This window comes from Carassius carassius, chromosome 44 (genome assembly GCF_963082965.1).
Source record: "Carassius carassius chromosome 44, fCarCar2.1, whole genome shotgun sequence".
Classification (NCBI taxonomy): Eukaryota; Metazoa; Chordata; class Actinopteri; order Cypriniformes; family Cyprinidae; genus Carassius; species Carassius carassius.
The window spans coordinates 16,245,416-16,264,420 of NC_081798.1; the positions used below are offsets into that span (position 1 = coordinate 16,245,416).

Consider the following 19,005-nt stretch of genomic DNA (forward strand, 5'->3'; position numbering starts at 1 on the left):
ATTAGTGCTGTCAAATGATTAATTGCAATAAATCGCATCCAAAATAAAAGTTTTTGTTTACATAACATATGTGTGTGTTGTGTATATTTATTATGTATATATAAATACATACACATGCATGTATATTTTTAAGAATGTTATATTTCTATATTAAAAATATTACATATATTTATATATAATATCAATTAAACACATATAAATACATGCATGTTAATACATGTAAATATTTTCAAAATATATTCGGACTATTCTGTACTATAGTATAGCCTACACATGAAGAATATCAGCCGATATATCGGTATCTGTATTTGTTTACTCCTCTAATATCGGTATCGGCATCGGCCCTCAAAAAACCATATTGTTCTATAAAGTAGACAGTAGATAACATCAAATCCCAGGTAATAGTTTTTCCTCACTAAAATTACTTGATCAGAAATGTTTAAGATTATGAATGCTACTGGCATTTCATGCGGTCTCTACATCAGAGTATGACATTTTCATTTATTCATTTAACTGATGCTTTTATCTAAAATGACTTAATGGTAAATGTGGAAAATGTGGCTTCAGAAATGGAATGGCTGTAACTATACCTGAAAGTATTAAAGATACAATTTGAAATGTTAGTAAATGAACTGAGAGCATGTAAAGTTGTTCAAAATCCAAGACTCTCTCTCTCTCCTCTCATTCACACACCATTACACAGAATCACACTAATCAAAATACATAACACGAAATATAATGAAATACACAGTGTGGCACACAAAATCAAACATTCCCATCAATATAACACATGCATATACACACGAACGGACAGTGGCTTTCCAAAGCCGTCAAACCCACATGTTAAGATAAAGAGCACTGGGAAGTCAGCGCATCTGGTGAAAATAAGCAGTTAGCTAAGTGTTTAAACATACACTTCAGCCTTTATCACTGCTGGGGTCCGGAAACACAGCCAGACACACAAACACACACACACACACACACATCTATTTCTCCTCAGAGAAATCAGCGGCTTCTCCTTCAAAACAGGTTTATGGATCAGTCTTTTCCCCATACTTCTTATGGTGCAGTTTTGTGCTTGGGACTGATTGCATCTTAAATTTTGCTCTATTTTAAGCTTGGCTCATCTCATTGTAACTCTAATATAGGTTAAACCTGACAACTGTGTTGAAACGATGGTGTAAATTTACATTATGGCCAAGCTCATGGAAACAAGATTTATAAAGGGACTAATTTGTTCTCAAAAAATACCAAATTAATGCTTTTTGAAAATTCAGGATAAAAAAACAACAAACAAAAATTAATGGGTATGGTACAAAAACTATTTTTTGGAATAAAAATTGTGTGAAATAAAAATCTTCTGCTTTTATTTTTATATTAACAATATCTTACATATTAAATAAAATTCTATTATAAGCCAATTTATTTATTATAATTATTCAGTTGGAAAACTTATTTAAATTAACGGAGTTTAAATATTTGACATAAATGGGGCACGGACAGTGTAGTATTGGTTAAAAAAGTTAGATGGTTAGGGGAAAAAGGTAAATAAATAAAATATGTAATTTCCCATGAAATTCAGTGGAAATAAAAACTAAATAATAATAATAATAAAATAAAAATAAAAATTTAATTAAATTAATTTCACGACACTACTACCATGATCTTTATTCTATGAAATACATTGGAATACTTAAAATATGTGCATTATGAAATAAACCTAAGTTATTACATAAATTATGAAAATTGGAAATTATTAAGTTAAAATGTTCCAATGTTTTTATAGTTGTAAAAATTTAAGTGCTGTAAAAAGACAAACATCCAATTTTTCCCACCTGACTTTTTTGCAGTTCACTAAAACAGCCTGTGGTGTGACAAACACATTTATAATTGTCTACATGTAGTTAATATGAAATAAAAAAAAAGCAGCATGCATAATTATGAACGAATTAGAAAAGTGCATTTTAAAACAATCACACTGCAGGACAACACTGTCACAGCTTGAAATGTCATGTCACCCATCCATTACAATCACTGTACCATGTTATTTCACACATAGTAATTCCCCAAATATGAATGCAAGAGGTAACGTGCTGGTGTAGTAATAATAATTACAGAAATGAATGTAAGGTTTCCATTGTGATGTACAACATGGCGTGTGTGTGTGTATGGGCAAGCTTGGAGATAGGGCTGGGCGATATATCGAATATTAGCGATACTATCGGAATAATTTTGACGACGATGTACAATTTGAATATATCGGGAATATCGAATATTTCAAATTCAAGCATACTTTCCCAAAAGAACGCGCCGAATGGCCAAAAAAGGAACCTGTAACTGCTGACTGCTCTACGTATGGGCTGAAATATGTGCCACCAGAAACTGAATTTGAATTGCTAAACTTGAATAATTGCATTGAATAACTGAATTTGAATAACCTAATTTGAAAGTGTATTGTTTAATTTGAATCATTGCATTGAAAATCTGAATCTGAATTGTATAATTTGAAATTGTATTTATTCAAAAACTGAATCTGAATTGTAGCCGAATAAAATTTGTCCAATAAAATTTGATCCTCACTTAAAAATAAACTCTCTATATATCTTCACATTCACTTCTCACAATTCAGATTCAGTTCTCAAATTCAATTTCAAGTTACTGAGACAGACATCTGGGTAGTTGGAGGATGAAGGAAGAGCAATCGAGCACAGATCGATAGATCGCGTTCATTGGCGCACAGGAGCCAATCAGCACCTACGTTTTGAAGCAAAGTACGTACCCACCATGAAACAAGGAAGAAGTGCTTGCCTTGCCGACTGACTTGACCACCATGGATCCGGTGTGATAAGAGATCACGAGGTCATTCCACCAGCTGGGCACAGTCTAGGAAAAGGTCAGTGAGAGTGATTTTGAACTTCTTTGGGATGGCACCACGAGGTGTCGTTCACTTGCAAAGCGCAAACTTCTGGAGGGCACATAAGATTTAACCAGTGAGTTTTGGTATGTTGGTGCCATGCCAGTGGTCGTAATAAGTGTAATAATTAATTACGTTGTTATATATGGTTTTGCTTACAGGCAGTTAATGTACTGTAATTACTGATTGTCTATTATTTAAGAAACTATCATACAGTAATTATCACACTATTTAAATTATGATGACAGAAATTACAATTGTAATTGAGTTTAACACATATAACACAGTACATAAAAAGGACATTATAATAATAATTCTACTGAATTTTTTTTTTTTACATATAAATGTTCAAGCAATATGCACACTATCAATGTAAGCCATTTATACAGTTTTCGAAATACATAACATTTCAAAGAATCTTTACAGAAAGACATACTGTTGTGTCTATATGGTCAAAAACACCCTCACTATTTTAATAGTTGGTGCTAAATGCTTTAGTCTTCATACATACAGCAAGCAAGCCATAGGCAACAGTGGTTAATAAAGAAAAATCTGCAAGATGTAGATAATGGAGTAAAAAACCTTTGGAGAAACCAGACTAATCAAAAACACTGGGGACCAGTTCTCCTCTGTATATTCAGTTTGAACATTTGGTACAATGTCAATAGTAGTTAACAGTGTTACTGCATTGATTCAGCTGTAAGGTTAAAGGTTAATTGTGCTATGTACAGGCAGTAACATTGTTTTCTCTGTGGCCCAGGTGATGCAGGCAGTGTTAGTGAAGAGTTCTAAGGTGCAGTCATCCATCAATGAATTCTTGCTGTTTTGCTGAAACTGGAAACAGTTCATCCTATGTGAAGTCCATTGTGGAAGATTGGGGAATCATCAGTCTCAACTAGCTCCAGAGTGTCTCGGGACAGAGCTTCTGTGGTAAAGAAAAATATAAAAATGTTTAGGAACTGTAATATAATAACAATAATTATTTCCTCTCTGCCGGTGTAATATACAGTACAGTATGCTGGAAGACTTTCTTGACATCATGCAGAACGGGGTCAGAAGACATCAGAAGCAGGAATCATCAAAAATCATTGTTAACCGTAGAGCATCGGTTTACAAATCTTTCAAAATCAAGTTATGATTTATGTGTATGTTGTTATAAAAACAATTAAACAGACATAAATGTAATCTGTTCAACTCAGTCTATTTTGCATTCAAACATTGCTTTAAATTCTTTCACCTTCCTCTTGTTTCTCAGAAACTGTGGTGTATGTACGTGAATTATTCTTTCTCTTGTGTGTTAGTATTTGCATATTTTTGCCATTTACTTTTTTGTTGCTTCTGTAGGGTCATTGCTTACAGGTGATCCCTGGATTCTTTGACATGATATGAGGTACTTGGCCCCAAAAGTTTAAGAGTCTTAGGTTATTTAAATTTGAAGGAGAATATAGAAGCGTACAAACCTAGAAATGCTCACTTTGGTTTTGAAGTTGAAGGAATGAAGTCAGCTTTGCTGAAATGACAAAACACAAGAATGAAATATAATGTAAAATTAAAATGTAAAAATGTGTACAATAAACTCAGTACAGAAGCCACATATAAAGGTTTAAGTTAAAAGGTGGACTTTTGAGAGAAAGTAATTTTGCTATGGTCAGGACAAACTGATCAATAATAATCATATGGGAACAGTGACAACCAAAAAAAAACCTTTGTACTGTTGAAAATAAATGTACATCACACAGCACAGTGAGCCTTTATGGTAACAGCTCAGTCAATTTAAAAAGCATTAAATCTAACTGGTCAATGCATTAATCCATTGGTGGGGAGACAGATGCTTGGAGGGATAGATCTAACTAAAATGCGACAATATATTGACTTTTTTTATTGACTAAAAAAATATACTAAAGTTTGATGTTGGGCACTGGGCCCAACAGGACCATGGGAAGGTATTGCATCTGTGAGCAAATATGTTGAATTGACTACTTCTGAGTTGTCTCCTTGTCAAAACATAGTGAGACATACAGGCTTACTACTCTCTCTCTCCCTCTTAGTAAGCAGTACCCTGACAATGACAATCACGAGGAGTAGTTATCGTAAATAATCACGCTGAAGACATGACCAGTCTACTTGGCGGCAACAACATTTTCACCGGAGGAAGAGGCAAATGCTTAGAAATAATAAACGCCAAGCAAAGATGTTGTTACCAGAGCTAGTACATAACCACAAAAACGTGGGATAATAGCTACTGTGTTTGCAACACATCGAGAAAGATGTAATTTCCCCCGTTTCTACAAAACAGCTACACCATTAAACTAAAGATCGTTAGATCGTGAAAAAAAAAATTATCATTACCATATTTGTCCCAGGCGGATCCATGGTGGTCAAGTCAGTCGGCAAGGCAAGCACTTCTTCCTTGTTTCATGGTGGGTACGTACTTTGCTTCAAAACGTAGGTGCTGATTGGCTCCTGTGCGCCAATGAACGCGATCTATCGATCTGGGCTGGATTGCTCTTCCTTCATCCTCCAACTACCCGGATGTCTGTCTCAGTAACTTGAAATTGAATTTGAGAACTGAATCTGAATTGTGAGAAGTGAATGTGAAGATATATAGAGAGTTTAACTTTAAGTGAGGATCAAATTTTGTTGGACAAATTTTATTCGACCACAATTCAGATTCTGTTTTTGAATAAATACAATTTCAAATTATACAATTCAGATTCAGATTTTCAATGCAATGATTCAAATTCAACAATACACTTTCAAATTATGTTATTCAAATTCAGTTATTCAATGCAATTATTCAAGTTTAGCAATTCAAATTCAGTTTCTAGTGGCACATATTTCAGCCCATACCTACGCCCCTCTACTACGAGAGCTGTAATGATAGCTGTTGCCAGATAACAAGAGTTTAAATCTCCCAATCAGAGCTCTACTGTTACTAGGATACATTTTCTTCCCGGTGTTTGCTTATTTTAAGCAATCTGGCAACCACGCGCACGTGCTCACTCCTTATTGCGGAAGAGCCGCCGACGATAATCTGAAAACACTAACAAGCTGGAATTGAGCGATCTAATGAAAGCGTCGTTCAGCCGGTCTGTGTTCTGTCGTGAGATCTCAACTGTATTGTTTGCATTTGTGATCGCAAAATAAATGCACGTACTCGACCGCTGATGTTTGAATAGAGAAACATAGGCTATGGCCATTTGGAATTACTATTGGGGAATTTCACTGATATGTTTACCAGTTTCCATAATATAGACAGAGAAAATGCAAAAGTCTTTGGTATTCATTTATATATATTTATATATAAGAAATAGCTATGTGCTTCAGCAACTAGCTCCCCATCTAAGAGGGTTTTTAGTGAGTACATAGTGAGTACACTCAGTAAGAACATAGTTTCATGCCACAGAGCTTCTCTTAAAACCACAGACAGTTGACAGACTTGTGTTCTTAGCTTAAAAACTTGTTAAAAAATTAAAATAAAATACTTATCCCAGTTGCATAGTTTAAATTGTGAATTGCATGCACTAAAAAGTTGACAGAATGCACTTTCTGTAACTGTTACTTAATTTGCACTGCTTCAGTTACATATAGGCCTACATGTATTCATTAATAAAAAGCAGTAAGTGATCTCTTGGTCTAGATTTTTTAACTGCTTAAATTAGCTGTTTAATCTAAATGTTTTTTTTTTTAATGGGCAAAAGAAAATCATGTTTTATTTTTTATTATTTAAATGCAAACATATCGAGATATATATCGAATATCGTAAAAAATGTGACAATATCGAGATATCATTTTTTTTTGTATATCGCCCAGCCCTACTTGGAGAATGTGAATATTATTGGCCATGAAAAGGGCAGGCTTGCACACAGCAGGAGCTGCCTGGAGCCTTCAATCTACTGCAAGAAACAGTCAGGAATAACCTTATACCAGACTCTGAGTCAGTGCTTGTGTCTGATAAAGAAATGTGAGTGTCTAAAGAGTCTGTGTGTCACCTTGTGCACCTTAAAGGTACCAAATTATGTTTTAATACTGATACCTGCTGCAAGCCACATTTCTGAGCAGCATTTTGTATGTAAAGAAGGGTAACCGTTAACCCCAAGTATTGTAGAGAATACTTGACTAGGGAATGTTTGACTCCGTCAGGTACGTCATTAGTGGACCAAGAGCTTGGGGCTTTAGCATGTGTTGACTGCTTTTCATATACTCGACTGAAGATGTTCCTTTTTTGGCAAACTGACGCATGATCTATTTAAAGCAAAAATCTTATGGTTAGTGATATATAAGTTTTAATATGCAGTATTGAAGGCTACTTGCATTCCAGTATATGACATTTTAATATGTACACGTAAGTCTCTTGAAGCAACTCTTAAATAACTAAACTAAAAGTCTTAAAAGAATGTTCCGGGTTCAAAACGTCAAGTTAAATAAGTTAGGTATGCTGTCAATGAAATTATGCACTATAAAAATACATTTTATTTTTGAGATTTGCTAAATATTACATTTAAAGGATTAAACATTTCCCTAAAAATAAAAAGTAGCTGTAATTTATTCACCCTCAGGCCATCCAAGATTGTTCATCTGAACAGATTAGGAGAAATCACCATTGGATCCTCTTCAGTGAATGGGTGCCATCAGAGTAATAAAAACATCACAATAATCCACATGACTCCAGCCCATCAATTAACATCTTGTGAAGAGATAAGCTGTGTTTGTAAGAAACAAATCCCTCATTAAGGCATTACTGTTCTTTCTGGCCAAAATATGAGTCCATAATCCATAACAATGCTTCCACCAGTGAAAAAAGTCCATCCTCTGTTGTCCTCTCACATCACAATTCATATTTGTTTTCACTTACAAACAGTGCTTGATCTGTACATATTTCTTTCCTGATTCAGATGAGACTTTAACATTATTAGCATTTTAAAGTTAAAACGCCTTAGTGATGGATTTTTTTCTTACAAACAAGCAGATTTTCATTTCATAAGACATTAACTGATGGACTGGAGTGGTGTGGATTAGTGTATAAGCTGTTTGGACTCTCATTCTGACCCATTCACTGCAGAGGATCTATTGGTGAGCAAGTGATGTAGTGCTACATTTCTCCAAATCTGTTTATATATATGTATACATATACATATAAACAGGGGTGCACAGCGAAGCCAGTATTTGACAAATTTACAAATCCCATTGATATTTCTAAAAAAAGACTAATAAACATCAGTTTGTAAATGGTAAATTAACAAAAATAAAGAATTACAGTCCTGTATTTTAAACCTATTATTTTTTCTTTCTTTTTTTTTCCTTTTTCTTTTTTATTGTATAGGGTCCTATTAACAAAAAAAAACAATAATAGGGCCCAATAAAATGTTTATTATTATTATTATTATTATTATTATTACTATTTTCCTGGTAATCAAATTAAGGCATATGATACAACATTCATTTAATTGATCCTAATCAATCAAAAAATGAAACCTTTTTTTTGGCAAACAAAGTGCTGCACAACAAAGGTTTACTATTTAAAGGTTTACTGTCAAAATTAAAAATTAAAAAATGTGATTATTCCTTTAACCTTAGGGGAAAAAAAAACTTTTTTGTATAAATTTGCAAAGACTTCAAACTAACTTTTTTTTTTTACTTTGTCATTATAGGGTATTTTTTCAGAATTGGGAGGAAATAAATAAATTTTATCCATTATGTAATATAACATAACAAAATGTGGAAAAAGTTAAGCACTGTGAATATTATATATTGTATATACATACTATATATACACACACACACTCAAAATAGTTCTTTCTAGCCCTGAAATCTGATAGGCCGAGAGAAGTGCAATATTCTAGAGATAACAGAACTCCAACCATTATTTAATAAATAAAACTGTGTTTGTGACACAGTAGTTTTAGTCGACTTCAATTATGCAGTTCATCCACTTAAAACAGAAAATAAATTTGAACTTCACATCACTGTTTTTAACCTTCCTGAATATCGTATCCTATTGACTTTCATTCCAAGTGCATTAATGTAAAGTAAGAGAAGGTCAAAGTGATTGTCTGTGTATTGTGCATCACAGACGCTGTCGTTGCTTGACTTGTTTTGAACCCAGAACACTCCTTTGAGAGTTTTCACTTTCAATACTCCAATACTCAACCCTTTATCACCTACAAAGGCCAAATGAAAGCTGATACCTTAGATACCTAAGTCCCTTAGAAATAGGACACCTAATACACAAGAAACTCATGCATAAGAGGCACAGAAACACCTCATAACACATTACCTCATAATACCGTTGTTCTGTAGTGGCAGAATGACAAATAAAAAGGTCCTGTAATAAACACTGAAAAGCATTGCATTATTCATAACTGTGTGGCGTTAAACAGGTGGTTGCTACTTAATCACTGGAGGACTGTCCTATTTCCCATACTGTACTGCTGCAGTATTCAATGTCATTTTATGACAGTATGAACATTTGTGGTTAGTAAGATTTTCAAACGTTTATGCTCACCAGGGCTGCATTTATGTGATCAAAATCTAGTGGAAACAGTAATACTGTGAAATATTATTACAATTTGTAAAATGTCATTTATTCCTGTTATGCAAAGCTGAATTTTCATCATCATTATTCCAGTCTTTAGTGTCACATGTCCTTCAGAAAAACACGATGATTTGATGCTAAATTATTAAAAATATAATTGATTATATGTTTGGTAAAACATGATACATCTTTTTTCCAAAGTCCTTTGAAGAATAGAAAGCTCAAAAGAACAGGAAATATTTCAAACAGAAAACGTTTGAAACATTCTTAATATCTTTATGATCACTTTTAAGCATGATGATGAGTTCTTGCTAAATAAAAGTACTAATTAAGAAAAAACTGACCGACTTTTGAATGATAGTGTTGCATATAGTCTAACGATACATTAAAGAATGCATTAAAAGTTCCTTGGGATATTATCTCCTGGGCATTGTGTTCACATGAGGCAGAGTGGGGTCTGTGTGCGCTCTGTGATAAAGTTTTTTGCTTTGAAAAAAAGTACAAAGTTTTGTTGGATCTAAGAGATGTTTGATCCTGAACCAGAACCCCTAATTGGAGTCTGTGATCTAAACAAAACTCCCATGAGCTGCATCTATAACCACAACTAAAACTGAAGCCCAGCTGAAGAAATGGAGAATTACCAACCTGCTTTCTAGTCAGTAACGATGCTTGATCTGTGCCACAGACGCTATTTCTGAGTTCTCCGTGCTCTGAAAGCAGCACAACCTCATGCAGTCCTGTGTGAGGTGTTCTCTGTGGTGCTAAAACCAGCGATAGACAGTCTCTGTAATCATTTGTATAATATTATATGAGGAAGGAATGTGCTGCTAGCTTGCACCAATTTACTTCTATTCCTCGCTTTCTATTAGAAATCACAGCTTTCAAAACCTTTGCAAGCTATTTACAACTGCAGGCATGAGTGGAAAAAAACAGAGACATTATAAAATGAGATACTGGCCTAAGAAAAACACCCACAATAAAGTCTCCATTCTGGGGCCAGATTCACAAAAAAATTCAGTAACACTTTATTTTAAGGACCAGTTCTCACTATTAACTACTTGCTTATTAGCATGCATATTACTAGCATATTGGCTAGTTAGTTTATTTTATTTTCTGCTAGATCCCTTAATCCTATCCCATACCTAAATTTAACAACTACCTTACTAGCTATTAATAAGCAAAACTTGTAGTTAATAGTTAATGGAGAAAGTTGGTCCCCAAACTAAAATTTGACCAAACTGTCAAAAAAATAAATAAATACAAAAAGATTGAACGTTCCTAAGTGTAGTTCTTGAAAGATTCTTCTTTCGAAGTCTTTAATATATTCGTAAGGACACTGTTGGTATTTTTTTTTCTTAAAAAGTGTTACTGTATGCTTTAATGCTTCATATTTGAAACAATCCAATACATTCTTTAGTTATCTTACCCATGGGGATAAATCTAGAAAAAGAGAAGAACAATAAGATGATAAAAAGCAAAGAATTTTAGAATGTTTCATGAATCTGGCCCTCTGTGTCTTTGTCTATATGCTGTATGTCTCAAGTCCATTTATCAGCTTAAATTCTTCCATCAATTTTATCACAGCCAGGTGAAAATCATCAAAATGTGTAAACTACATGACTTAAGGTAATGGGTTTGTTCTGAATGAGCAAAGCTAATGGTGATTCTTTACAGAGCAACATTACAAATGATTCATCTAATAAAATATATAAAATATAAAAACCTCATTGAACATTTATATATTGGCTGCTGGAACATCTCTGACCCTCTAATGTATCTATAGGGTCTCCGGTATGACCTCTGCTCATCCGTGTGAGACAGCCTGGGATGTATGTTATCATACCTGCTGGGATTCTGATGAAATTTTGCTGTGCGATTACCTCCTGCTGTTTAACACACACATGGGAGTGCAGATGGATGAGATAGCACAGCCAGCACATAAAAAAATAATCAAGCAAGAGGAAAACAACGACAAGGTTGTTTGTTTGATGTCTATTGCTGTTGCACGTGTGCATTAAAAGAACAATGCCCTGCTTGTGATCGCATTCATAAGACTACAAACGAAGCCCAGCAGAAATATTACCTGCCAAGTTTGAACATTTCAAGAAACTTTAAATACTAACTAAGTTTTACAGAAAAAAATGCAAAACACTTTGTCAAATGTAGCCCCAAAATGCTTCAGGAGGGAAAAAACCCAGGAAGCAATATCTCTGCCTCCCGTTTCTATTTCCTGTCTGAGATGCTGAAATCATTAAATTAAACTGTGCCAGTAGCCATGAGAGCTATTCACAAATCACAAAGCCCTCGTGCTGAGCCACACTCTGCCACAAGATCGAACAACAAAATCAGATCAATTGAACTGTACAAGCAAAGCAGTTCGTCGAAAGGAAGCTAAGCAAGTTTGAAAAGAAAATGTCTGAGCGTGCATCTGTTCTCAGAAAAGATCATAGAGATTACAATGTGACAGATTTTCTTCTATGACCTTCCAGGAATATACACTTATAATCACAATGCCATGGCTTTGTGTGTCTTTCATTCGCCTGTTCTCAAAAGAAAAAATATATATATTATAAAACAACTGAAATCCAGCCTGATTTCCTAACAATATTTGGTCTTCATTATGCAAATTCTTGACAAATAAATTCCTCATTTGCTATAACTTAACTAATAATATACTGTATATTCTCAATTTTATCAATAAAAACTCATATTAAACTCATCAAAATTATATATTTAAAGTATTTTCCTCAGTTAAAAATATTTCTTCATGCCTCAAAATGGCTTTAAATGTACACATCATACCCTTAAAGGGATCGTTTACCCACAAATGAAAATTTCCCCATGATTTACTCACCCTCAAGACATCCTGGATGTAAATGACTTTCTTCCTTCAGATGAATACAACTGGATTTATTTTAGCTTGTCCAAGCTTTATAATGGCAGTGAATAGGGGGTTGAGATTTTGAAGCCAATAAAATGCATCAATCCATCATAAAAAGTGCTCCACATGGCTCCGCGAAGTTAATAATGGCCTTCTGAAGTGAATCGGTGATTGTAAGAAAAATATCCATATTTAAAACTTAATAACTGTAATCTATACCTTCTTCTAACTGGTACGTGCAGATAACAGTTCATAAAGTTTTAAATATAGATATTTTTCTTACACAAACACATCGATTGACCTTAGAAGGCTTTATTAACACCTGTAACGATATCAACCTTCATATTCATCCGGAAGAAGGAGGCGGGAACCGGCGGACAATCAAAAACATTTTAATAACAAAATAAACACAAAACAGCGCACCAGCCCCTCACGGACGACTGGTGCGCATAAAATAAAAACCAAAACACAACTAAAAGCCCAGGCCTGGTCCTCTCTCGTCCTTCACTGTCGTCGCTCCAGTTTTATATCCTTCCATCTCCTCCATGGGCCTCGAGACCGGTGGGACGAACAGGTGTAGTTCATCTCCAATCACTCCCCCGGCCTCGCTCCCATGTCCCTCGGCCCCGCCCCACTCGTCACATACCCCCATCGCCCCTCGCAGGCCGGGGGGTACTCCCGAGACTGCGCTCTACTCCCCCCCCCCCCCTCCCTCCGGGGGGGCCGCTCCCGGGGACCTGCGGGAACCTGGGGGTAGGACAGGCGAGGCGAGAGAAAAGGAGATGGAAGGAGGAGCGACAGAGACGAGAGAGGGGAGAGAGGAAAAAAAGAAAAAAAAAAAAATTCCGGTTCCCAGACGCACCGCTGCTCGGCCCTCCACCAGCTGGGTGATCTCCTCCGCGGTGCCTGGCGGTGGCACTGGACGGCCCTCGGCGGACGGCACGACACTCCTCCGCCGCCCGGTGGACGGCGACGGCTCCTCCGGTTTTGGGCAGCCGGCAGGAGTCCCCCGTTCCCTGCTCCTCCCCGTTCCGGCGGAGGCAGCAGGCTCCGGCCACCTGGCGAACGGCGCCGACTCCTCCGCTCCCTCACGGACGGCAGCCGTCTCTCCACATCGTGGGCGGCCGGTAGCGAGCTCGCCCGTCCCCGGCAACTCGCTCCAGTCCACCGCCTCGAGCGTCCATGGCGGCACACTCCTCGCCAGCTCGATGGCACCGCGGATTCACCACAGCGGCGAGGGATCTTCAGCAGCGCGTCCCTCCTTCTCCCGGGTTTCGGCACCACTGTAACGATATCAACCTTCATATTCATCCGGAAGAAGGAGGCGGGAACCGGCGGACAATCAAAAACATTTTAATAACAAAATAAACACAAAACAGCGCACCAGCCCCTCACGGACGACTGGTGCGCATAAAATAAAAACCAAAACACAACTAAAAGCCCAGGCCTGGTCCTCTCTCGTCCTTCACTGTCGTCGCTCCAGTTTTATATCCTTCCATCTCCTCCATGGGCCTCGAGACCGGTGGGACGAACAGGTGTAGTTCATCTCCAATCACTCCCCCGGCCTCGCTCCCATGTCCCTCGGCCCCGCCCCACTCGTCACAACACCCCTAAGAGCCATGTGGAGCACTTTTTATGATGTTTGGAATCAGGTTTTTGGGCTTCAAAAACTCAGCCCCCATTCACTGCCATTATAAAGATGGCAGTGAAGAAAGAAATGATAATGCACTATATAAACTAAAATTGTTATAAATCATGAACGCTTTTGAATACAGACTTAAGGTTGGTCTCTTTTTAAAGAACACAATCAGCAGATTATTGCAGATTTGAAATCAAAAAAATAAAGGAAAAAGAGTTCAAGAAATTTAAATTTACGCTAAAGAAAATGTACTTTAGTATTTTTATTTAATTTTAAAAATAAATATTTTACAAAATAGATCTAATCCACATTTGGCATAAAATTAAAACCATATGTTTCAAATCTGAAGTTGATATATTTAAAAAAAAATGTAGATTACTATGCAATTTTGTATAGGTGTTATACCACAAACAGCCATCGGGTGCCATCTAAACACCACTGAATTTTTTTGATGACTTTTTCCATCACAAATGAATAAATTTCTCTCTCAGTATTACTCCTATCACAAAATATCACAGACATTTCAGACGATATGTATTTTGTCAAGATTCAAAAAAGTTTTGATTCCAAAAGACCGTAATACATTTTGTAATATGACACCCCGCACTAAGGGGCAGGAGCTTGCTAAGATTATAAAGTACAATTTCTACGGTAAAGCAATGAACGATTTCAACGGTTTTCAAGGATGAATTTTGAGATTTTATCAAATTTTCCTGTTGCAATTAATTGCTCATGCTTTTATCACGTAAACGGTATTATCACGGTATTGAAATTTAGTTTAAAAAATATAGTATAATATAGTATAACAGGATAAATAACAAATAACCTTTAAATAAAGTAATACAGAAAATATATAAAGTTTTGCACAGATTAAAGTGCAAAAGAACTATAAAGACCCATAGGTATCACTTTACAATCTCATTAGTAAACCATTAACATTCAGAATGAGCAATAGCTACATTTGCTACAGAAGTTATTAATCTTTGTTAAAGAAAAAAATACAAGTCTTAGTTCATGTTAGCTCATTAAATAATACGGTTGCAACTTTACATTTTAACAATGTGTTATTAAATATTGGAATACCTAAGATAAATGAATGTTCAGATGAATTTTTCATTGGCAGTTTGTTAACCAATGAATTAACTAATGTTAAAAATGAAGCCCTGATGTAAAGTGTGAATTAACAATAAAAAATCAAAACACTTTCAAACTATATCTATGGCATGTTGTAGTCCAGATTAAAATAGCCTAATAAGTCTTAATACTGAAGTATTTGATACTGTGATGAACATCACAGCAAATACACAAATCTGAATGGCTATTTAAAATTATTATTAAGTATTGCAGCTGCTTATTTATGGGGTTTCCAAAGTAAAGGCTGCTTTTTTCTGCAGTTTAGCGCCATCTGCTGTCAGAGAGTGAATGTGCTTTCATTCAGCAGGTCTCTCAGGTGTTCCCCATGTGCTTCTCATGCCTGCTTGTTTACATCAGAGTGAGTGACGTGACATTCAGCCAAGTATGGTGACCCATACTCAGAATTCATGCTCTGCATTTAACTCATCCAAAGTGCACACACATAGAGCAGTGAACACACACACACACACACTGTGAACACACACCCGGAGCAGTGGGCAGTCATTTATGCTGCAGCGCCCGGGGAGCAGTTGGGGGTTCGATGCCTTACTCAAGGGCACCTAAGTCATGTTATTGCTGGCCCGAGATTCAAACTCACAACCCTAGGGTTAGGAGTCAAACTCTCTAACCACTAGGCCACAACTTGCATGAGTCCACGAGTGCATGAGTCTTTCAAGCAGCATACAGCGGTGTTGTGCATTTTGACCAGTTGATGGAAATACTATTCTTAAAATGCATTCCAAATTCTGAATAATTTTTAATATATAATTATTTGCGGTATTTAGAAGTGCCCACAATAACAATATCATGCATATTCATTACCCTGATATATCGCATTACCAAATACCGCACAAGTCTAATCTAAGCCAAATATTGCACACACACACACACACACACACACACACACGTTTGTTTTTGTGAAAAGTGGGGACATCCCATAGGAGTAATGGTTTTTATACTGTACAAACTGTAATTTTATGGCCCTACACCAACCCTACACCTAACCCTAACCCTCACAGGAAACTTTGTGCATTTTTACTTTCTCAAAAAAACTAATTCTGTATGATTTATAAGCATTTTGAAAAATGGGGACATGGGTTATGTCCTCATAAATCACCCTCTCCTTGTAATACTTGTGTCATACCCATGTCATTATACATGTCATTATACAAAAACAAGAGCACACACACACTCTCACACACACACACACTGTGAACACACACCCGGAACAGTGGGCAGAAGAAGAAGAGGAATAGTGAATTATACTGGGTCACATACAGGTCAATGTATCAGAATTGCAATATATTTTTATGTATAGCTCTCTACAACGTCAGACACATAATGGTAATTGATATCATTAGCTTTTGGCTTGACTGCATTATCAAACAGCTAATACTGTGTTACAAATGTTACACAAGCCATGTTCCTGATGGACATCTCAGAGAACCACCTTCTAAAACTCTACATCCATATGTAGAAACACTTTGCTAATGATATGAAAAAACCTGCCCTACAGGTTAACAAGATTGGTTACATGTCTGTGACATAGGAAACGGGTGATTTCAAACCATGTCTTTGCTACACTGGAATACAAAGAGAAAATGCTCAGCAATGGGGTTCACTGATGAATTTGCACATGGTTTGTCTTTAAGCATATTAAAAACAGCAGACCAACATGTAAACAAATTTTAAAACTTGATTTTCACCACAGGGGGTCTTTAAGCCACAAGAATTCAATATGAAATTCTATAAAATGACACCATTAAAATGTAAATGGGCGGAGCTTAGTCTCCATTAAACAATGAAATACCCGTCCCTTAAAAAAAAGTGAAGTGACATTCGGCCAAGTATGGTAACCCATACTCAGAATTTGTGCTCTGCATTTAACCCATCCGAAGTGCACACACACACAGAGCAGTGAACACACACACACACACTGTGAACACACACCCGGAGCAGTGGGCAGCCATTTAGGGCAGCCATTTATGCTGCGGCGCCCGGGGAGCAGTTGGGGGTTCGGTGCCTTGCTCAAGGGCACCTCAGTCGTGGTATTGAGGGTGGTGAGAGAACTGTACATGCACTCCCCCCACCCACAATTCCTGCCGGCCCGGGACTCGAACCCACAACCCTTCGATTGGGAGTCCGATTCTCTAACCACCAGGCCACGACTTCCCCATAGGAGAGGCTCTTTGACTGGAGACCCATCTTCAGATGCAAAACAACAGTTAATGTGAGTGTGGGGTTTAGGTCATCGCAGGGGTCAGACTGGAACATGCTAAAATGTCAAAAGGTTGCAGTTATTTACTCACCAGGTCATGGTTGATTGAGTTGGAATCATCCTCAGGAAAGGGGATGTATACAGCTAAGGCCATGCAGTTGGCGAAAATCGCTATTAATATAAAGACATCAAATGGCCTGAGATGAGAGTTAAGGAGTAGAACAACCACAGTGTTCCTGTGGCTCAGTGGTAGAGCATTATGTTAGCTGTGCAAAAGATTGTGGTTTCAAGTCCCAAGGAACACACATACTGATTAAAAAAAATAGTGTATAGCCTATGTGTGTGCTGTTAGTCACCTTGGATAAAAATGCAGAAATGTAAGAAAGAAAATTAATCATTATTAATAACTAGGGTCAGAGGCTAGCTATATATATATATATATCCAGTCATTCTTGTGAAGGTTTACAAGTTAAATTTGCTAGCATTTTCATTTAATTTACAAGGGTCTGAAAAACTAATTTCTGTTCTTTATAAGCCCTATGTATTATTACAATTATGGCATAAGACTGCTGATTTGTTTTTTATTTCTCGCAATTTCAACAAAACTTCACCTTGGATTACAAGTTAAGTACCTAAATTTCCTAGGTGAGATTTAATTTGCAAACAATATTTAAAATATGACAGAAAACTAAATTTTACAAGGCATATATCATCTAATTATTCAGTGATCGTGGACTCTGTTCCATCAGCTGGCCTGAAACGGTCACACTGGCCCCTGTTGATCTGTACATCTTTATTATTCAACCGAGCTAAATTTCAGCTTGTGATTGCTCAAAAGGGTCAGAAGTAAGTAAATAGCAGTGAGTAGTTACTTGCATGCGGTTTAACAGTAAAAAGTCCATCACAACAGCACTGACTCATCCGCTCTGCTTTCCTTCTAGTGAGACGTACAAAATGTAAATAAAACTGCTGTGAGTCAGAAGACCTGAAAATGCTGCAGTCTACATTAAAGGAGTCATGACCCACAATTTTCACTTTTCCACGAGAATCAATGTATGTTATGATTGCCCTAACGATTATACAATGGGCGGGAAGCCGATATTTAAAAGTGAAGCGTTTGTTTACCTCAGGGTTTGTAAAATAGCCCACGTGCACGCTCACTCAAATACGAGATTTTGATTTCTTCCTCGTCTTGACGTCAAGACGCGGCAGGATATACCATATATGGACACCACAGCAGGAAGCTCGCCCTTCCCCTCTCCCCCTCATATTCAGTCGAGAAAGACGCTGGAACTAGTGCACACGTGAGTTGCTCTGTGGTTGACTGCCAGAATCAACATGTAAATGTGTTTTCTCTACCAAGAACGGACCTAGCTATCAGAGACCAGTGGATTAAATTCATTTTTAATGACGCGGTTCCTTCTACCCTTCCACTGGTTTATCGTTACGTGTTTGTGCTAAACATTGTACGCCGAAATCCTTCACAAATTTGGGGCAATATCAGGCGAAGTTGGCATCGAAGCTCGGGAAAAGCGCCATTCCAACAAAATTGCCTGCAATTGAAACGGTAAGACTGTGTTTTTATTGCTCTACTGTGTGTAACAAACAGCATATTTGCTAATGCGGCTATTGTATGCTATTGCGTCTGTCACTAGACAAATAAACGAAAGACCCGTGGTGAAGT

General features: G+C 36.8%; 1 protein-coding gene across 7 annotated transcripts in view; it reads right to left on the reverse strand.

The window, feature by feature from the left end:
• The window catches only part of cacna1da (calcium channel, voltage-dependent, L type, alpha 1D subunit, a), a 117,603-nt gene that overhangs the window by 93,799 nt on the left and 4,799 nt on the right, over positions 1-19,005 (reverse strand). For all 7 annotated transcript variants that reach the window (XM_059538442.1, XM_059538441.1, XM_059538438.1 and 4 more), the window contains exon 3: positions 17,413-17,518. In XM_059538442.1, the coding sequence (XP_059394425.1) occupies positions 17,413-17,518 (106 nt within the window). The remainder of the gene's footprint in view (positions 1-17,412; positions 17,519-19,005) is intronic.